Source organism: Xyrauchen texanus, chromosome 14 (genome assembly GCF_025860055.1).
Source record: "Xyrauchen texanus isolate HMW12.3.18 chromosome 14, RBS_HiC_50CHRs, whole genome shotgun sequence".
Taxonomy (NCBI): Eukaryota; Metazoa; Chordata; class Actinopteri; order Cypriniformes; family Catostomidae; genus Xyrauchen; species Xyrauchen texanus.
This window is the reverse complement of record NC_068289.1, coordinates 4,937,641-4,958,823: the sequence shown is the minus strand read 5'-3', so window position 1 is coordinate 4,958,823 and position 21,183 is coordinate 4,937,641. Positions and strand designations below refer to the sequence as shown.

Sequence of the window (21,183 nt, the reverse complement as noted above, 5' to 3'; positions counted from 1 at the left end):
TGTAATCGGCGTTCCCACAATTCCCTGACCCATGACCCATTACATTTCATTGTATTTTATGGGAATAGTTATGTTTCATCATATTTTTAATATCAGTAATGTACTCTGGGGTGTTCTGTGTTATATTTGATGTAATTTAGTTCATGTTTACTGCATTATTTAAATCTCACATGTGTTACCATGATGGTGATCAGTGTTTGTTTGAGTGACATTGAGCACTGTCTCTGTAAGTTTATTGATCATTGCTACCTGAAGAGCCACTACTGAAGTACTTCATGTCATCATGTGCCCTTCTGTAGTTACTATGGTGAATAACACAATACTTTATAAAGTAAACAACAGATAAATACAGTTTAAGAAGGCATGTTTTATTACAGTGTGGATTTACATAGGAATTACCACACAATAAAGTTCAAGTTTTTTTTTTTGTTTGTTTTTTGTTTTTTTGAAGAATAATATACAAAACACAAACATAAAGTTTAGGAGGACCATAACTCAAAGGCAGTGTCACATAATAAGAGTATCTAGACAAATTAAGAAAAATAAATTTCAAGAGGAATTAAAGCAGTTCAAATATATTCAGGGGTGTCTTAAAAACATTTCTTGTATTTATTCAATAATTTCAGTATATTTGTTTTTATGATTTTTTTTTACTGTATTATTTTTATATTTGAGAAGTGAGACTGTTTCCATTAAATAGTGTGGAAGAGTTCGAGTGATTTCATCACCACATGCTACATCATTACGGACAAAATATGTTTTTAAAATAAAACAATGCCCCAGTCAAGTTTGCGTACTGAAATTCATACGTCAGACCACACGTATTGGGATCCTTCGCCAGTAGGCAGGAAGACCATTTATACTTGCCTTGCTCACGTTGCGAATACTAGTTCATTACGAGCGGTGGCGACAGCTGCGCTGATCCACAGAGGGATGAGAGACATGCACGTTTTAACCGTTGTGTTCGCCGTTGTATTTGTCGTTAGTCAGACTGAAGCCTGGGGATACAAGAATGGAATACTGCACAACTCCATCTGGCTTGGTATTTGTTAAGATTGTTCCATGTTTTCATGTTTTTATTTTATTTTTATTGAAAGTAGTTTTAGAGTGATGCATAGTAGGCCTAACTGGATTGTGAAATTGAAATGTACTTTTCTTTCTCTCTCTCATTCTTTCTTTCTTTCTATAGGTTTTACTTGTTACTGTTTTACTGATATACTTTGTCATGATACAATGGCAAATAAATGTGTTTCATTTTACATTTTGGCTAGAACCCATAGCATGAGAGAGAGATATGTATAGCCCTGCAAAGGTTGCTAGTGCTGCCAGTCTCACATGGGACCCTGTAAACACAGGAAAATGACTTAATCTTGTTATGGTGTACTGCAACTTTCCATACAGCATCTTAGAACACTTTCAGAGGATCCAAGAAGGTTTTACGTGGTTTTGTAAAAGAAACACAAATGAAAGCACTATTAGATATGTAAGCATCTCTCACAGAGTGGTGGTAGCGTAGTGGGCTAAAGCACTGAACTTGTAATCAGAAGGTTGCTGGTTCGATCCCCACAGCCACCAACATTGTGTCCTTGAGCAAGGCACTTAACTCCAGTTTGCTCAGGGGGGGATTGTCCCTGTAATAAGGGCACTGTAAGTCACTTTGGATAAAAGCGTCTGCCAAATGCATAAATGTAACCTGATCAAATTACTTAAGTTTGCCCATCACATTTGAAAACACTTTTGAAAAGAAATTTACATTATTGTTTTTACGAGTCTCCCATTTAGAGATGTGTATGGAGCTCACTAATAGCTGCATTCTTCTGAGTAACTTGATGCATGAGGCCAACACAGTAAAAACATTGGCTTTTAACTTATTTGAGATGTGAACCGACTTCTTCAGGGTCATGCATGTGTGCTTAAAACAATTGCAAAGCAGCATGATGTTCCATGAGAAGCAGACAAGGGCAATAACAGAGGCGAAAACTTTGCCTAATCTGGTTTAGTAATCTTACCAACAGCAACTGCCATATTGGTCTGATGTCATTTTAGCAGACAGGTACAATCAATGTTCTGAGATGTTGAGCAGACCCAGATAACTTCACATAAGAGCTGCTCTTATAGTCCTTGAAGCTGATAGTCATACCAACATCATCTCTCTCTCTACAGAGGAAGCAGCTGGAGTGTCCCACCGTGAGTCTCGCAAGGGGAGATATCAGCTGACGTATAATGAAGCCACTGCTGTGTGCAAATTTGAGGGGGGGGCTCTTGCTACATATGATCAACTAGAGGCTGCTCGCCAAATTGGTTTGTATCACAAGTTTTGCGCTTCTCAGATGCCAATAGAAACAGCAGTGGAGGGTCTGGCTGTAGCAAGTGTTGAAATCTAAGCAATTCCTGTAAATTGTAATATATCAAATTGGCTTTATTTTATAAACAACAGCAGAAAGTGATTTTAAACCACACCTGAAATAGTCAACAAGCAGAATGATAATACAATTTTTACAGAGATTCTAACACAAAGTACCATCAAATGTGAAATTAAGTTATACAACTTTAGGAATACAGTTTAAAGTATTATAGTAGATGTGAAAAAACAATAGGTTTGATCTTTAGGGACTAGATCTGCTTACACTGCTGCTGCTTTTGCAGAGCAAGTATGAAAACTTGTTACTGCTAAGAACGTACACAAATGTGATGTGTCAAGCATTTAAGATATGTAGAAATAGACATACATACAACTTGCTTGTAGCGTATTTAGACTGATGGTGCTGAAGAAGAGGAGGGTTTCTGTAGGAAAACTGCATTGAAGTGACACCGGATTACTTGTAAATGACTGCACAATTTAAATGCTAGACAAAGAGGGAGCATGCAAGTTGATAGGCATGTCAAAAGATATATCAGCTTACCATGTAGAGTTTCATGAAAATCATTATTCCAATGCATCATTTAAGTAAAGTGATAGTAAAGTGATAAACCTTTTTAAAGTGATAAGTAAAGTGATAAACGGACTCAAGATGGTGCCGAGTATGGCTGCTGCGTTGCGAGCTCCGTTACAACACTGCGGTTTATTGTTTGTTTTGTTTACAGTTCTTTGTTTTTTTGTCTTGGATGTTGTCTGCCTTATTGTATACGACAGCCAAACGCTTTTGGACATTGGTTCTACAATTTCACATCGAAAACCGGACTTCAAATTCCTTAATGCCGACCCGCTGTTTACAAACACGCGGTGGAGCCCTTTGTCTGGGCTGCCCGGCCGTGAAACGCAGAAGGAAAAGAGGAAAACGAGCGGCATTCTCATCAGAGTAAGGCGTCGTGCAAATCGACCCCCGCTACCCAGTATACTACTGGCAAATGTTCAGTCTCTGGACAACAAGCTCTGCGAGCTGAGAGCGCGGATCTCTTTCCAACGAGAGACGAGAGATTGCTGTGTTATCTGCCTTACAGAAACCTGGCTGGCTGCGGAGATTCCAGACTCGGCCATCGAAATCACGGGCTTCTCCGTGCACCGAGCGGACAGAGCGAAAGACCTCTCCGGTAAAAGCAGTGGTGGTGTATGTTTTATGATCAACAAATCATGGTGTGATCAGAGGAACGTACATTTCATCAAGTCTTTCTGCTCTCCTGATCTGGAATATCTCATGCTTGTGTGTCGACCATTCTGGCTGCCGAGGGAATTCACAGCGGTCATCATCACAGCTGTGTACACCCCCCCACAAGCCGACACAGACTGAGGGAACTGTATGGGAGTATAAGTGAGCAGGAAACTGCACACCCTGAGGCTGCATTCATTGTTACCGGGGACTTTAACAAAGCCAACTTCAAAACAATCGCTCCAAAATACCACCAACACATAAAGTTTAACACACAAGGGGATCGGGTTTTAGATCATTGTTACTCTCCTTTCCGGAATGGCTACAAATCCCTCCCCCGCCCCCCATTTGGCAAATCGGACCATTCTTCCGTTCTGCTTTTGCCCGCTTACAAGCAGAAGCTGAAACGGGAAGCACCCACCCTCAGAACGATCCAGTGCTGGTCGGACCATTCAGACTCTGCGCTACAAGACTGTTTTGATCACGCGGACTGGGAGATGTTCGGTCCGCCTCTGATGACGACTATCGAGGTTTACGCTGACAGCGTAGCGTGTTTCATCAGGAAGTGCGTAGAGGATGTTGTTCCGACCAAAACAATACGGATATACCCCAACCAGAAACCATGGGTTAACGGCGAGGTTCGCGCGGCACTCAATGCGCGGTCCTCCGCTTTTAATTCTTCTAACACGGAGGAGCGTAAACAAGCCAGTTATGCCCTCCGTAACACCATCAGTGAAGCCAAACGCCAGTACAGGCACAAACTTGAAGGTCAGTTCAACACCACTGACTCTAGAAGTATGTGGCAGGGAATTAATACCATCACGGACTACAAACGGAATAAAGACTCCGCTGTGAACACCGCTGCATCTCTCCCGGACGAACTTAATACATTTTATGCTCGTTTCGAGGACAACACCACCGCCCTCGCGGAGAGAGCATTCGCGGCTGACGCTACAGAGGTTGGTTCACTCTCCGTCTCTGTTGTGGATGTAACCCGATCCTTCCGACGGGTGAACATCCGTAAAGCCGCGGGTCCAGACGGCATTCCGGGCCGCGTCATCATAGCGTGCGCGAATCAACTGGCTGGTGTTTTTAAGGACATTTTCAATCTGTCCCTCTCCCTGTCTGTAGTCCCCACATGCTTCAAAATATCAACCATTGTGCCTGTACTGAAGCAAGCCACAATCACTTGCTTAAATGACTGGCGTCCTGTTGCTCTGACCCCCGTCATCAGCAAATGCTTTGAGAGGTTAATCAGAGATTACATCTGCTCTGTTCTGCCCCCCTCTTTGGACCCATTGCAGTTTGCCTACCACAACAACCGCTCCACTGATGGTGCCATTGCATCTACACTACACACTGCTCTCTCCCATCTGGAAAAAAGGAACACATATGTGAGAATGCTGTTTGTAGACTACAGCTCAGCATTCAACACCATAGTGCCCTCCAAGCTTGATATAAAACTCCGGGCTCTGGGCTTAAATGGCTCGCTGTGCAGTTGGATCCTGGATTTCCTGTCAGGCAGACGTCAGGTGGTTAGAATGGGCAGCAACACCTCCTCATCACTGACCCTCAACACTGGAGCCCCACAGGGCTGTGTTCTCAGCCCACTCCTGTATTCACTGTACACACATGACTGTGTGGCAACACATAGCTCCAATGACATCATTAAGTTTGCTGACGATACGACGGTGGTAGGTCTGATCACTGACAATGATGAAAGAGCCTACAGAGAGGAGGTGCACACTCTGACACGCTGGTGTCAGGAGCACAACCTCTCCCTCAACGTCAGTAAAACCAAGGAGCTTGTGGTGGATTTCAGGAGGAAAGACGGAGAACACAGCCCCATCATCATCAATGGAGCACCGGTAGAGAGAGTCAGCAGTTTCAAGTTCCTCGGTGTCCACATCACTGAAGAACTCACATGCTCCGTCCACACTGAGGCCGTTGTGAAGAAGGCTCACCAGCGCCTCTTCTTCCTGAGACGGCTGAGGAAGTTTGGAATGAACCACCACATCCTCACACGGTTCTACACTAGTACTGTAGAGTGCATCCTGACTGGCTGCATCACTGCCTGGTACGGCAATAGCACCGCCCACAACGGCAAAGCCCTGCAAAGTGTGGTGCGAACTGCCAGAAACATCATCGGAGATGAGCTTCCCTCCCTCCAGGACATATACACTAGGCGGTGTGTGAAAAAAGCTCGGAGGATCATCAGAGACTCCAGCCACCCGAGTCATGGTCTGTTCTCACTGCTACCATCAGGCAGGCGGTATCGCAGCATCAGTACCCGCACCAGCCGACTACATGACAGCTTCTCTCCCCAAGCAGTCAGACTGTTGAACACTTGATCTATCACGATCAATAATTAGCACTGCACTTTATTCATCTATAATTTCACACTGGACTGTCAACATATTCTCCTCAATATACTACTTCATACATATATATATATATATATATATATATATATATATATATATATTTCATATACTCCCACTTATTGTATATTGTGTGTATTGTTTACTGTACATTGTATATAATTATTGTGTTGTGTAAGTATGTTGTTTATTGTAATTGGTATATGTCTCGTCACTGTCATGACTGCTATGTTGCTCGGAACTGCACACAAGAATTTCACCTACTGTTGCACTTGTGTACATGGTAGTGTGACAATAAAGTGATTTGATTTGATTTGAAACCAGACTTGGTTTCCACCAGTGTTATGAACTGTAATAAAAGTCCTTGGTGTACGTTGCCTGAATAGCAATACCTGTTTTCCTGAAATATGACTCAAGTGTAGATTTAATCCAGACATGGGCTCTGATCTGTAATGAAGGCATTTCATGATTTAAAATGGTCTATATCACTCTATGCAGGAGGTCAACTTGGCTTTCTTCTTTTCTTGCAAATTTCAGCCCTCAACTGGGACCCTTGACTCCTCAGAGCACAAGCGTTCTTTGTTTTCCAGACCCCCAATGTTCACGGACAGATTTTAACAATTACCAGTTTTCTGGTGGAGAACATTTTAAATGATGCCTAAACAGAACAAGGTTGTGAAATACTGGAGATACAACTACAGTTTTGTAACTGTAATATATTATTTATAATAATGTCATTTATATACTAATTATTATATAAATAATGTATTATTATATAATATTTATACTGTAATTAAAGCTGAAGTATATAACTTTTTCTGTGTTAAAATACGTTCTCCTATTCAAGTTTAATATGCAGAGACAACTACTGTTTGAGTAAGTCATTCATAGGTACATTTTTTCGAAAACCGTCTCTGTAGGGCTATGAAAATGGCTCTGTTTGTTTTGAGCGACCTGTCTATACAAACACAATCACTTTGACTCAACCAGTGGCACGAGTTGGGGGCGGGACTATCTCTTTGTTTGACCAATGGCAGATGGTGGGCGTATTCAGAAAGCTGTTTTGAAAACTATTGTTGCAATTCCATTTGGTGGGTCTAGTTGTGCAGAAATTACACACTATAGCTTTAAGCACAAAGGTGTGAGAGGCTGTGCTATATTGTGAATATACATGCAGTCATGTCTAAAGGAAGTTAAGCACGAGGCAAAGCATTTAATGATTTTATAATGTAAAATGATTAAATGCCATTCTTCCTTTTAGAAGATATAGCTGTCACAAACGCCGGTGAAGGCGCTTCCTCCATCGGCCATCGGAGATCTAACTCACCCGAGTATTGACTCGAAGACTACATTTCCCATAAACCCGCATACCTGGCCCGATTACACCACAGCTGTTTCAGATCACTATCACCCTATTTAAACCACGTCTGCTCATTCACTCACTGTGAAGTCTTGTTTGCCCTGGCTACATTTCTGAGCATTTACTGATACCATTTCTGTTCTACTGTGTATTGACCTTGCCTTGTTTTATCGACTACATTTGTTTGCCGTCTGCCCGTCTTGTACCCTCGCCTGTCTCTTGTTATTTGCCATCTGCTGCCTGCCCTGATCTTCTGCCTGTCTGACTACGATACTGCCTACCTGTGATATCCCCGTTTGCTTAATTGTGAATAATGAATGACCATTGACCAATCAGCATCCAGGACTGAAATTATCTGTTTTATAAAATCAAATTCTATTATAATTTTGGTTTTAAAAATAAAAAAGCATTCCAGAATTACAGTTTTCAATTTCACTACATTTTTCATTCTCCTGAAGGGTTCCATATGTGTGCAGCTGGATGGTTTGACAAAGGACGTGTGGGCTATCCTATCGTTAAAGCTGGCTCCTACTGTGGTTTCGGAAAGGTTGGAATCATTGATTACGGATACCGGCTGAACAAAAGTGAGAAGTGGGATGTCTACTGCTACAACCCTGGAGGTGAGTTTGAGAAATGGCAGTGAGGCAATACTGGGTGTATTTTATTCATCCACTGAGATATTTGTTTTTAACAAATCAGTCTCATAGGTTTAAAGCTTTTCCTTGAAAGCTCTGCAGAGTGATTAAGTGTTCAGACAAGGAGTGAAACAAAGCTGTTAGCCACAGTATGTGTGGGCAGCGAGGTATAAATCTCTAAATGTTATAGAAAATTATTTCATATGATAATTCAGGCAGTATCTTAATATAAAGGTGGGATAACTTGTGGTCTGGGCAAAGACACCCATGACTAAACTTTGGGAGAAAAGTGTCATGCCACACCACAAAAGACGGATAGGATTTAAGGGCAGTGCCAGTGAACATAAGCACAGGATATTATACATACAAGTTTGAATTGACAGAAAAAATTGCCTGAATGTGGAACGAATTGTCAAAAAAACATGCATACTATATAATACTTTTTTTGTAAAATGCTTTCATGCTTCCCAGGACTTAATTTGTGTGAATATGTAAGTCTAATAAAAAATGCATCATACCATGATTAATCTAAGCCCCAGATTGTTTTCACAAGGCTTGTTAATGCATTACCAGGGACCCATCTGAGTTTTTTACTGGCTCCTTTTCCCTGGCTCATTTTCACCATTCTGGAACATTTGAGTCAGCATTGATCTAAACAGGGTAAATTGCAACATCAGATTGAAATGTCTTCAAAAAGATGTTGTCATTGACATTTTTAAACGTCTTTACATTTCTTCCTTCAAAATAAGAGACATAACATTTAAATACAAAACAAGCTCTTTCAAGACTCCCTCTGATAATAATGACTTCATTGATCATCTCGGTCCAAACAACTCTATAATATCACGTCACTACCTCATTCAGGGGAAGACACCAGATGTGTGCGCCGCTGAGCACTCACTCAAATCACAGACTGTGGATTTATTTGTGTCTTTATAAACCTTTTCCTTTTCCAATTTATACTTTTGCTATTTATTAAACTAAAAATCAGTGATAACATACATCCAGATCTCTAGAGTTTTTTTCTATTTACAGCTACATTGTAACGTTACTGCTGGCACTGGCAATGACGAAGACCATGACATGAAGATGAAGAACCCAAGTGCAGTTTATTTACATACGTGAAATCCAAAACCCTAACTATAGACGTGAACTAAACAAACTTAAACTTGACTTAGCAAAAACATGGCTTGACATAACCATGGCATGACAATGGAAAACACGAGGGCTAAAATGCCAGACGTGGGTAACAAACAATGAACAGACAAAACTATAAACAAGATAACAAGACTAATAAACTTAAACCAATGACAAACTAGAACTGATAATGAGTAACAAGACAATAAACCAATGAAAACAAGATACATGAACATGGAGGTAAAAATATCACATGACTAGAGAGACAGGAACTAAACTTTTCAAAATAAAAGACATGGGATACACGAACCAACACATTAAACATTACATACATCATTTATATGAAAATTAACCAGAAGTGAAATATGGTTTTACTTAAAGATAGATGTTGTGCCAAACCCATGGAACATAAGAGGAGATATCAGTCACAATGGTAGCCTCTGTCAGTTTTACTTTAAACAAATTAAGCAATGAAAGTGAATGGTGACTGAGGCTAACATTCTGCCTAAAAATTCCTTTTCTGTTCCATGGAAGGAAAAATGTCAAGTGGGTTTGGAACAACATAAGGGGGAGTATTATACCTTTAAGAATGTCCCAGTGTGAGGCAAGGAGGAGGGCAGGCCGTGATGATGCATGCCCGGCTCCTAATCAGGCTAATTAAGCCGACAAGAGGGATAAAGCCTGCAGGAGGCGGCAGTTCGGGAGAGAGAGAGAGCTACAGGCAGCTGCCCTGTATGTGTTTGTGGTTATGTTTGTGTCTTTTTGTTAATCATTAAGTTATTATTTATATCAGGGGTACTCAATAGGCGGACTCCGGTCCGGATCTGGACCAAAGGACAATTCAATCCGACCTAAATCTTTCTAGATTTCTAGACCTAAATCAATCTAGATCTAAATCTTTGTGCTAGTTTTCTGACACCTGTGGCGGCTGTGGCTCAGGTGGTAGAGCGGGTTGGCCTCTAATCACAGGGTTGGTGGTTCGATTCCTGGCCCACACGACTCTACATGCTGAAGTGTCCTTGGGCAAGACACTAAACCCCAAGTTGCTCCCAATGGCAGGCTAGTGCCTTGCGCCTGTGAATGTATGCTAAGTGATTAGACAAAACTAGAGTGGGAGCCTAAAATATTAATCAGAGATGTCATTATGGCATGGACGGCAATGAGCCTATTTATACCTAAATTAAGCAAACAGGTATTCAATGCTTCACTGTTGTTATGTAAATTGTTTGTTTGTTTGTTTGTTAGCAGATTCTCACTTTAAGGAAAATATAAAAATGGTCCAATCAGACTTTTACATTTTTATAAAAATTTTATTGGGGCACCCCGGCACCCCTGTACCCCCATACAGTATTTTTTTTTATCTGTAAAAAGGCCTCCAATTCATTTATTATAATTTTTTTTTACAAAGCACTATTGCTGCCAACGTGGCAAGTTACAAACTCTATTCAAAAATATATATTATATAATTTCAAAGCATATGACTTCTGACTGGAGGAACGACCGCCGACTGGGAGAGGAGTAGGGGCTCCTGGTCGGGCCGCTGCCAGGGGCGGAGGAGACCCAAACCGGCCACTAAAATGCGGCGGGGTCTAAGAGAAGACTGGTGTTCACGAGTGGGGAGGAGCTCACTGCCGACCGCCTGGAGAGGGAGAACCGCTGCCAGGGGTGGAGGAGAACCCTACCGCCCACCAAAATGCGGTAGTGTGTTCCGTCCACCAGGGGCCGGAGGACTGCCTCAGATCCACCCGGGGAGGAGTGGATGTCATCCTCTAGAGGGTTTGGGGGTGACCGAGGTCCAGACTACGATGTATCAGAGAACCTGCGAGTACGTTTTTTTTCCTCTCTCTCCTGTTGTCGCTCTGTGGTGGTCTTTCCCTCTTTTTTTGTTGTTTATCCCTCCCCTTGTCTTCCTCCCAGGTCCGAGAAGGCGGGGAAGACCTGACGGCAGATGGTGCCGGAAGGCCCCCACACACACACACACACACACACACAAAGGAGGGGGGGGGTGTTCATCATGCCGGGGACTCCCCGGCCTGAATGAAAGGAGGGAGGAGTGTTGCATGGAGGAGGGCGGGGTCGGGCGTGATGAAGCACGCCTGGCCCCTAATCAGGCTAATTAAGCAAATGACAAGAATAAAGCAGTTCGGGAGAGAGAGAGAGCTACAGGAAGCTGCCCTGTATGTGTTTGTGGTTATGTTTGTGTCTTTTTGTTAATTTATATTGTCAAGCCGGTTCTCGACTCCTCCTTTCCCTTTTACCCTGTTGCACAATTTTACTTTGATGCCGCACATTAATGATATTTCATATGCCGTTATACTGTATTTTTTATGTGATCTTGTATAGACTTTACAGTAAAATGCTAGAAAATCAGCCCTTTATTAAGTTGAAAATATCTCTTACACCTGTTATACTGTCTTTACAGCCAAAGAGTGTGGAGGAGTGCACACAGATCCGCAGAAGGTTTTCCATTCGCCTGGTTATCCAGAGAGCTACCAGAATGAGCAGATTTGCTACTGGCACATTCGTGTACGCTACGGCCAAAGGGTCCGCCTGCACTTCTTAGACTTTGACATTGAGGAGGACACAGCTTGTCTCAGTGATTATTTGGAGATCTATAACAGCTATGATGATGTTTCAGGATTTGTTGGAAGGTGTGTTCATAACAAAGCAGTTTTTTTTAATCATTTGTACATTTTTGTCTCACAACTGACCCTTACGTTTTATCCTTATTGATACTGAGAGCTTACAGTGCTGAAATTATTGAAAAATTGGATTCATAATAATTGAATAAATCCTGTTGAATAGATACTGTGGGGATGAACTTCCAGAGGACTTCATCAGTACAGGTATGTTTTGGTTTTTTCATAATCACTCACAATCTTAATGCCTACATTAATCTGGCATGGTTCTTTTGCTTGAGGACCTCCAGCTGTGTTTTTAAATAAAGTATGAACTCTTAGACCAAATGTGAGTTGATCAGGATACTATACATGTTACATTTATTGGAAATTCATACCTCTTTATGTAGTCTGGTGCATGTAAGCTGTAAACTCAAACTGTATCATAGGCAGGGCTGGCCTGTGGGGTTGTGGGGCCCAAGGCGAAATCATAAAAATGGGCCCCACCAGTGTGAATATTTTATGAGAATAATTACGGTTATCACCGTCATTGTAATTTGTATGTTAAATGATGAGGTCCACGCACACCTACCACACTGTTTGTGTAAGCTATGGAATATTTAGAGCTCCATCAAAAATTGGAATAAAAGTCACAGATGTTATTTAATATTATTATGAAATGAACATGACCTATGCACTTTTCCGCAGCCCCCCTGGGCACTTCGGGTCCCTAGACGTTCATATATATTGCCTAGGATGGGCTGGCCCTGATCATAGGGCTCTAGAGCTCCCAAAAGTTAGATTTAAAAAAAAATATATATATATTGAATTAACACAGATTTTGGTATAAATTGTATTTATCTCTCTCTTTCTGTTTCTGTTTTTTCTCTTGTTCAGGAAACGTAATGACCCTGAAATTCATCTCTGATTCCTCTGTGACGGCTGGAGGGTTTCAACTGCAGTACATTGCTGTGAACTCTTCTGATGATGATGATGATGATGATGATGATGATGATGACGACAACTTCTCTTGACCTTTTTGTTAATACACCAGAATTACTTTTTACCGCTGTGTCATTTTTTTCATTATTATTTTTCACCTAATATGCACTATTAATGCTAACAATAATCACAATTATAATCCCATCCTTCTCTAATAAACCAGATAAATTACATGTCTTAAAAATATGCGGACACCCTCTTCTGATTAACAGGTTTAGCTATTCCAGTAGAAGAAGAATCTGGATGTTACAACATAAAATGGCTTCTTAGTGTATTGTATGCTTCCAACATTGGGGTAATAGTTTGTGTAGAGCCTTTTCTGTTCCAGCAAGTCAATGCCCCTGTGCATTTTTTTGAATCTGGTGTAAAAGAAATTGACTGGCCTGATGAATTTGAAAGCCAACTGTGCACCAGGTTACATCGCCCAACATCAGTGCCTGACCTAACTCACACTCTTGTGGCTGAATGAAAGCAAATACCAGCAGCCATGTTCCAACAGTGTAAAAATTTACCAGAAGAGTGAAAGAGACAATGACTGTTGCTTTGAAATTAAATGTTCAACGAGGTTGGGTAGATTACTTCTAAATTGTAATCTGGTACTGATTACAAATTACAGGACTAAATTGCAGTCAGTAATGTAATCTCTTGGATTACATTTGAAAGATTACTGTTTTGGATTACTTCTGACCTAGTTCATATGAAGTCACGTGCATTTGAGAAGCTTTTTGACAATGCTACATAAACGCATAAAAGAAAACTTAATGGATCAAAATATGAGAATTTGTATGTTTTGTGTGTGTTGTCTTTTTCTGAGTGAAACAGAGTTTCTTTCTCCAGCAATTTTGGCATTATAAATGCCATCCATGTGTGTTCACAGATAAGACCAGTTATATTTGTGAATTAACATCACACACACACACAAAGTAAAGAACAACTTTGGAAACCAGGCTGGAGTGAGATTTTGATGTCATGGCCAGGGACTGCATTAATGAACAGGCAAATCGTTCAAGCCCATGGGGCCCATGCCAGTGGCACATTAATGTGTCTCTGGAAATACAGTATGCATACAACCAAAACAAAAGACCCCATCCAACCCTACAAGGCAAATACATTATTTATTTATTTTTTGGCTCATATACATAAATTTACCTACAATTTACAATTTAAAGCCACCCATATACTATGGCACAACCAGGGTTTTTCTTGGCTACAAAAATGGTCTTCAGTGGTGGCTGATGTACCAAGCTCACCCAAAAGCTCAAAGTTGGTTGTTTACATAATTGCAATTAGTTACTAATTAACAGAATTACTAAACTATATTTCATGTTTACTATAAACTCACTGGAATATATTTTAAACCTCTTCATTCTGTACTTGCCCTTATGAATGTTAAGCCTGTCATTGTTCTTCCGCTGTTTAATTGGCATTGGTAGCCTAATAATAGGGCCATAACAACAATGGATGGTTCCTCGTCATTACTTTAGTTAGGTCAATGTAGTTGTCTTTCTAAAAAAATAAACTAGTATTTGTTGTTGAAAAAATGATCAGCCTTATCACATGCTCTGCCCTATATACCGTACCTTAGAGCTCTGGTTCCCAATCAGTTCAGTTCACTCAACATTGCAGTAAGCACTATGGGAAAGTCCTTCTAGACGACATTGTTGAAACCGTTATTCAATCACGGCAATCTTCTGATTGGCAATGGTGTATGAGCCCTGCCCCATTAGTCACACAGTTGGCCTAAATAAGCAGGCACTCAATCACCATCTCTTCAGAATTGCTTCCTTCAAGACTGCAAACTTTGAACTTTTGAGCAGCTCTATCTCCTATAGCAGGGGTGGGGAACCTTTTGTGGGTTGAAATTAATGTACGCGTTCCGTTACGTGCTCACACACCAAAAACACTAATAGGTCTGTCTATTATACAATATTTTGTGTTGTTATCATTTTCACTTATTTTTAAACATTATTTGAAAGGAATCTTTTTCATGTCAAGGCCATTTTTGCTTTTCAAATTATTTCTCAAATGGCCTTGCGGGCCGGGTAAAATGGCCTTGTGGGCCTTATACGGCCCTGAGGCCTGACGTTCCCCACCCCTGTCCTATAGCAAGCAAATCAATAAGCCTGCTGTCCCGTTGCGTGAATGCATGGTGAGCCCTCATGGGCATGTCAGACTGGGTGTTAAAAACGATCGAGCATGTTTATACGATTCAGTATGTACGCCGGCCACCTCGCTTCACTGGTGTTTTTTCAATCTGTGGTTTGACCACAGGATGCACAGGTGTTGCGCACAGAGATTCACAATGTCCTCAGAAAAAATGCTATAGAGACTGTCCCAGAGTGTGACACACACAGTGGGATCTGATTTCTAGATCTGAGACGCTTGAATTGCAACGCTCGTGAAGCGCCCATTCAAAATGTTAACTCAGAAGCAGATCTTATCGCACATTCATCCTCAGGACTTTCATGTACCAATTGCACCATGTCACAGGCGTTCTTTGAGATTTGCCTTTGAGGGAACTGCGTATCATTTCAAAGTCCTCCTTCTTGGTCTGTCTCTGGCTCTGATTGTTCGTTTGCAAGTCTTCTTTCCCCCACCATTTAATTCAGATGAAGAGCAATCTATGCATATGTTATGCCTGGTGAGGGCATTGCATACATATGTTGAGAGCACCCATTAGTTTAGGCTGTCGGATCAGCTCTTTTTTTGTTATGGACGATGCACATAAGGAATATCCATCTCCAAACAAAGGCTCTATCACTGGATCGTTGATGAGATCGCCCTCGCTTATGACTCACAGGGCACGAATTGTCCTATTGGTTTCAAAGCGCATGGCCTCTTCATGGGGGTGGACAAACAGTGTGTCCCTAATGGACATATGTTTGGCAGCAGGATGGTCCTCACAAAACACATTCACAAGATATTATAACCTATATGTGGAGTCCTTTTCCTCACAAGTCCTCTCCGAGTAGATTGCCTCTTACATTCAAGCGGGTGAGCCCAAGCCCTTATTACGGGTGGGTTTCCGACTATAATCAACACAGCCACCTAATTAGTATATGCTGTTGAACTGCCCTTTTAAAAGTCATAAGTACTCCCATATGAAATATAACCTACTTTTCCAACCATGTTACGAGAGGGTTATGGTTAATAAACCATACTGTGTATATCTACTCTATATGGTTAATATAGATCCCAGACTACATTCATTTCCATGTGGGACTATTCATATACACTTTAATATGACCTGTAAGTCGTCATTGTTGGTGTTAGTGTTATAACTCTGGGAGTGTAATGTCACGTAGTGGGGCGTGATGGGAAATCATTCCCAATAGTGCTTATGTAATGTCGAGTAAACTGAATCAATAGGGAACATCTCCTGTTACACATGTAACCTCATATCCCTGAGATGAAGGGAAAGGGACATTGCTAAAGCTGGCTGCACTACTACTTCAGAGTTTCATAATATGAGTGACTCACTCTTGTCCCTCAGTAAGAAAATTCTGTAGAAATGTGACTGAGCGCTCACTTATGTAGGCCAACTGCACTTCTAAAGGGGCGTGGCTCAGACACCATTGCCAATCAAAAAATTGGAGTGATTAAATGATGGTTTCAACAAGGTCATTGTAAAGGGAATAAGGGAAAGAGGAGGCGAGAACTGGCTTGACAATATAAATAATATTTTAATGAAAAACGTAAACAAAAGACACAAACACACACTTGACGGTCAGCTGCCGTAAATGCGCTATCTCTGTCGCACCACCATCTGCCTTTATCCCTCTTTAATTAGCCTGATAAGGGACCGGGTGTGTATAATTACGACCCGGCCCCGCCCTCCGCCCTGTCACAGTCATTTAGATGGGCTTCCCCAAAGTGCTTACAGCAATGTCTCGTTCCCTTCATAACAGAGAACCAAAGTTACATGTGTAACCAGAGACGTTATCCTGTCTCATGGGCACGCTGATGAACGTTGTGGTGGGAAATTTGCTTCGGCAGCCTGAAAATTGAAGTCTCGTGCTGATGAAAAATGCAAATAGAAGATTTGTTGCTATGTTTTATTTATTTGATATAGAATTACATTTTCTTGTTATTTGGTGTGAGATTTACTTTGGTAGAGTGAGAGCTTGAGACAGAGCCTCCATATGCATGAGAATTGGCAACCCTGATTTTGAAGACAAGTAAAAAAGCAGTTGGCTAAAATAGAACTAACTTAACCGCACTAATGCAATCAGCATTAATGAGTAGATTGCAATTATATGCAAGGTCTGTGTGTGCAATTCCAGACATAAAGAGATAGTTCACCCAAAAATGAAAATTACTTTCTTTATTCTGCTGACCACAAACAAAGAATTTTTAGAAGAACATTTCAGCTCTGTAGGTCCATACAATGCAATTGAATGGTGACCTGAACTCAAAAAGCCCCAAAAAGGAGATAAAGTCAGCATAAAATAATCCATAAGATTCCAGTGGTTTAATCAAAGTTTCTGATGCGATCCAGCTGGTTTTTGGATGAGAACAGACTAAAATGTAACTTATTTTTCACTGTACATCTTGTCATTGCAGTCTCTAGGAGATTTATGTATGCAGAGCCGCAGAGGCATACGTCACAGCCGTTTCAGGCCAGCAGTCTCAGGCCGGATGTTAGGGCGGAGCTAATGGAGCCACAGCAGTTTCCGAACCAATGCTTGCGGCACCTACATTTTTGAAGCGTTTTCACATTGATCTCCATTTGAAAACTATCTTAAACATTTAATGGTAACACTTTTCCGTAAGGTTCCATTTGTTAACATTAGTTAATGCAGTAGGTAAACAAGATCAACAAATGCTAAAAATGTATTGATCATTGTTAAATGGAACCTTATATTAAAGTGTTACTCATTTGATCATGGTGTTACAAATAGCACTTAAAAGAAAAAAGCATGGGCATTTAATGTCATACATATTTAACAAATTAAAAATAAAAATTTAATTTCAAGCCTGGCAAAAATGTACATTGAACAATTAGAAAACTATTTGTTAAAATGTAAATATTGATCAACTATAACTAACGTAATAATTTAAACAACTTGTAAACAACTGCAAGATTTTAACAGAAACACTCAAACTTTATACAACAAATAGACAACTTGAAACTCATCAAAAAAACAACTTAATTATGTACCTTTTTTGACTCAGCACCTTGCAAAGTTTGTTTTGGTGTGTATGGGTTCTTACATATATTGTGGAAAATAGGGAGATACATTTCAGAGATAATTCCAAAGTTCTCCAAAAGAATTGGAGTCCACCATCTCCTTATAATAGGAAGATCACACTTGAAGACAGAAAAAATACTGCAAAGACTTAAATATCAACTGCAACAACAGCATGAAGTCCAATTTAATTACTTGAAGTGGTATTAAATTACTTACTGAGGTAAAACCAAAGGCTGCACCCAATTCAATGAGCAGAGCTTACTGAAAAACAACAACAAAAATGTCAAGAACAGTTCAAATTGCATTAGAAGTAATATGCAAATATGTATTTGCAGTATCATATATGCCAGGTTAAGCATGATCCTGCATTTCAACTGGTAGAGATAGTGCAAGGATGATAGTAACAATGTTTTGGTTTCCCAGGAAATGCATCAAATTATAATTCAATAGATTGAATACACTGTAAGTTTTTTCAGTAAAAGCATCTTCCAATTGAATAAAAAGCATGTGCCCTTATTCTTTCTTTCAACAAATACTTATAAAGCACACCCAATAGGTTTATTTATGTCAAAAACATGATTTCTATATATTCTTTACTATCAACATGAAAATCACACAGTCTGACTACTGGTGCGGTCACTGTTGCACTGGTGGTTGATGGTGTGTCTCTGGCCATTGGTGTGGGCACTGTTGCACTGGTGGTTGATGGTGTGTCTCTGACCACTAGTGTGGTCATTGTTGCACTGGTGGTTGATGGTGAGTCTCTGACCATTGGCGTGTGCACAGTTGCACTGGTGGTTGATGGTGTGTCTATGGCCGCTGGTGTGGGCAGTGTTGCACTGGTGGTTGATGGTGAGTCTCTGACCATTGGCGTGTGCACTGTTGCACTGGTGGTTGATGGTGTGTCTCTGACCACTAGTGTGGTCATTGTTGCACTGGTGGTTGATGGTGAGTCTCTGACCATTGGCGTGTGCATTGTTGCACTGGTGGTTGATGATGTGTCTCTGGCCACTGGTGTGGGCACTGTTGCACTGGTGGTTGATGGTGTGTCTCTGGCCACTGATGTGGTCATTGTTGCACTGGTGGTTGATGGTGAGTCTCTGGCCACTGGTGTGGGCACTGTTGCACTGGTGGTTGATGGTGTGTCTCTGGCCACTGACGTGTTCATTGTTGCACTGGTGGTTGATGGTGAGTCTCTGACCATTGGCATGTGCACTGTTGCACTGGTGGTTGACGGTGTGTCTCTGGCCACTGGTGTGGGCACTGTTGCACTGGAGGTTGATGGTGTGTTTCTGACCGCTGGTATGGGCACTGTTGCACTGGTGGTTGATGGTGAGTCTCTGACCGCTGGCATGGGCACTGTTGCACTGGTGGTTGATGGTGAGTCTCTGACCACTGGTGTGGGCACTGTTGCACTGGTGGTTGATGGTGTGTCTATGGCCGCTGGTGTGGGCAGTGTTGCACTGGTGGTTGATGGTGAGTCTCTGACCATTGGCGTGTGCACTGTTGCACTGGTGGTTGATGGTGTGTCTCTGACCACTGGTGTGGTCAGTGTTGCACTGGTGGTTGATGGTGAGTCTCTGACCATTGGCGTGTGCATTGTTGCACTGGTGGTTGATGGTGTGTCTCTGGCCACTGGTGTGGGCACTGTTGCACTGGTGGTTGATGGTGTGTCTCTGGCCACTGACGTGGTCATTGTTGCACTGGTGGTTGATGGTGAGTCTCTGGCCACTGGTGTGGGCACTGTTGCACTGGTGGTTGATGGTGTGTCTCTGGCCACTGACGTGTTCATTGTTGCACTGGTGGTTGATGGTGAGTCTCTGACCATTGGCATGTGCACTGTTGCACTGGTGGTTGACGGTGTGTCTCTGGCCACTGGTGTGGGCACTGTTGCACTGGAGGTTGATGGTGTGTTTCTGACCGCTGGTATGGGCACTGTTGCACAGGTGGTTGATGGTGAGTCTCTGACTGCTGGTGTGGGCACTGTTGCACTGGTGGTTGATGGTGTGTCTATGGCCGCTGGTGTGGGCAGTGTTGCACTGGTGGTTGATGGTGAGTCTCTGACCATTGGCGTGTGCACTGTTGTACTGGTGGTTGATGGTGTGTCTCTGACCACTAGTGTGGTCATTGTTGCACTGGTGGTTGATGGTGAGTCTGACCATTGGCGTGTGCATTGTTGCACTGGTGGTTGATGGTGTGTCTCTGGCCACTGGTGTGGGCACTGTTGCACTGGTGGTTGATGGTGTGTCTCTGGCCACTGACGTGGTCATTGTTGCACTGGTGGTTGATGGTGAGTCTCTGGCCACTGGTGTGGGCACTGTTGCACTGGTGGTTGATGGTGTGTCTCTGGCCACTGACGTGTTCATTGTTGCACTGGTGGTTGATGGTGAGTCTCTGACCATTGGCATGTGCACTGTTGCACTGGTGGTTGATGGTGTGTCTCTGGCCACTGGTGTGGGCACTGTTGCACTGGAGGTTGATGGTGTGTTTCTGACCGCTGGTATGGGCACTGTTGCACTGGTGGTTGATGGTGAGTCTCTGACTGCTGGCATGGGCACTGTTGCACTGGTGGTTGATGGTGAGTCTCTGACCACTGGTGTGGGCACTGTTGCACTGGTGGTTGATGGTGAGTCTCTGACTGCTGGTGTGGGCACTGTTGCACTGGTGGTTGATGGTGAGTCTCTGACTGCTGGTGTGGGCACTGTTGCACTGGTGGTTGATGGTGAGTCTCTGACTGCTGGTGTGGGCACTGTTGCATTGATGGATCAAATGCTTCAGGTGGTTAACAGCAAAATTAAAGTAAATATAAATATTTGTGGAACATATATTGACAAACATCCCAAGGTGTTTATATATTCATGGACAACTGCCTTGTTGGAGCGGCTTCGGAGATGCAATTTTAATTTGTCCAGTCTTGTCGGCATAAACAGACTTGCCATGCAAAAAGGGCAGTGTACATTGCTGCAACAGGTTTTGTATTGCTGCAACTGAGGTAATGTTTGACCTCTCCAACTCTCTACAAGGGTAAACATGCACTACACGCATTGCTCAATTTTGGGAACTTTGACAAATGCAACAAAACACTTACAGAGCTCAAGAGTGTTATTAGTAGGCTACCATAAACACACAACCCATAGGCCTAAATAAAACAAAACAAAAGGGAACAACCTATATATATATATATATATATATATAGCTTCAGTGATTTTATTGGAATGCCTATTTACAAAACAAATTCCGAAGGGTATCAAAATGTCCCCAGAAAAATATT

General features: G+C 41.9%; 1 protein-coding gene across 1 annotated transcript; it reads left to right on the top strand.

The window, feature by feature from the left end:
* The first annotated feature begins 878 nt into the window (after nucleotides 1–878).
* On the top strand, nucleotides 879–13,516 carry LOC127655157 (tumor necrosis factor-inducible gene 6 protein-like). The gene is made up of 6 exons (XM_052142802.1): nucleotides 879–1,042; nucleotides 2,164–2,301; nucleotides 7,787–7,948; nucleotides 11,523–11,751; nucleotides 11,906–11,946; nucleotides 12,616–13,516. Exons 1-6 carry the CDS (start codon nucleotides 934–936, stop codon nucleotides 12,750–12,752), a joined length of 816 nt encoding a protein of 271 aa, XP_051998762.1. The 5' UTR covers nucleotides 879–933; the 3' UTR covers nucleotides 12,753–13,516.
* The last annotated feature ends 7,667 nt before the right edge of the window (nucleotides 13,517–21,183 follow it).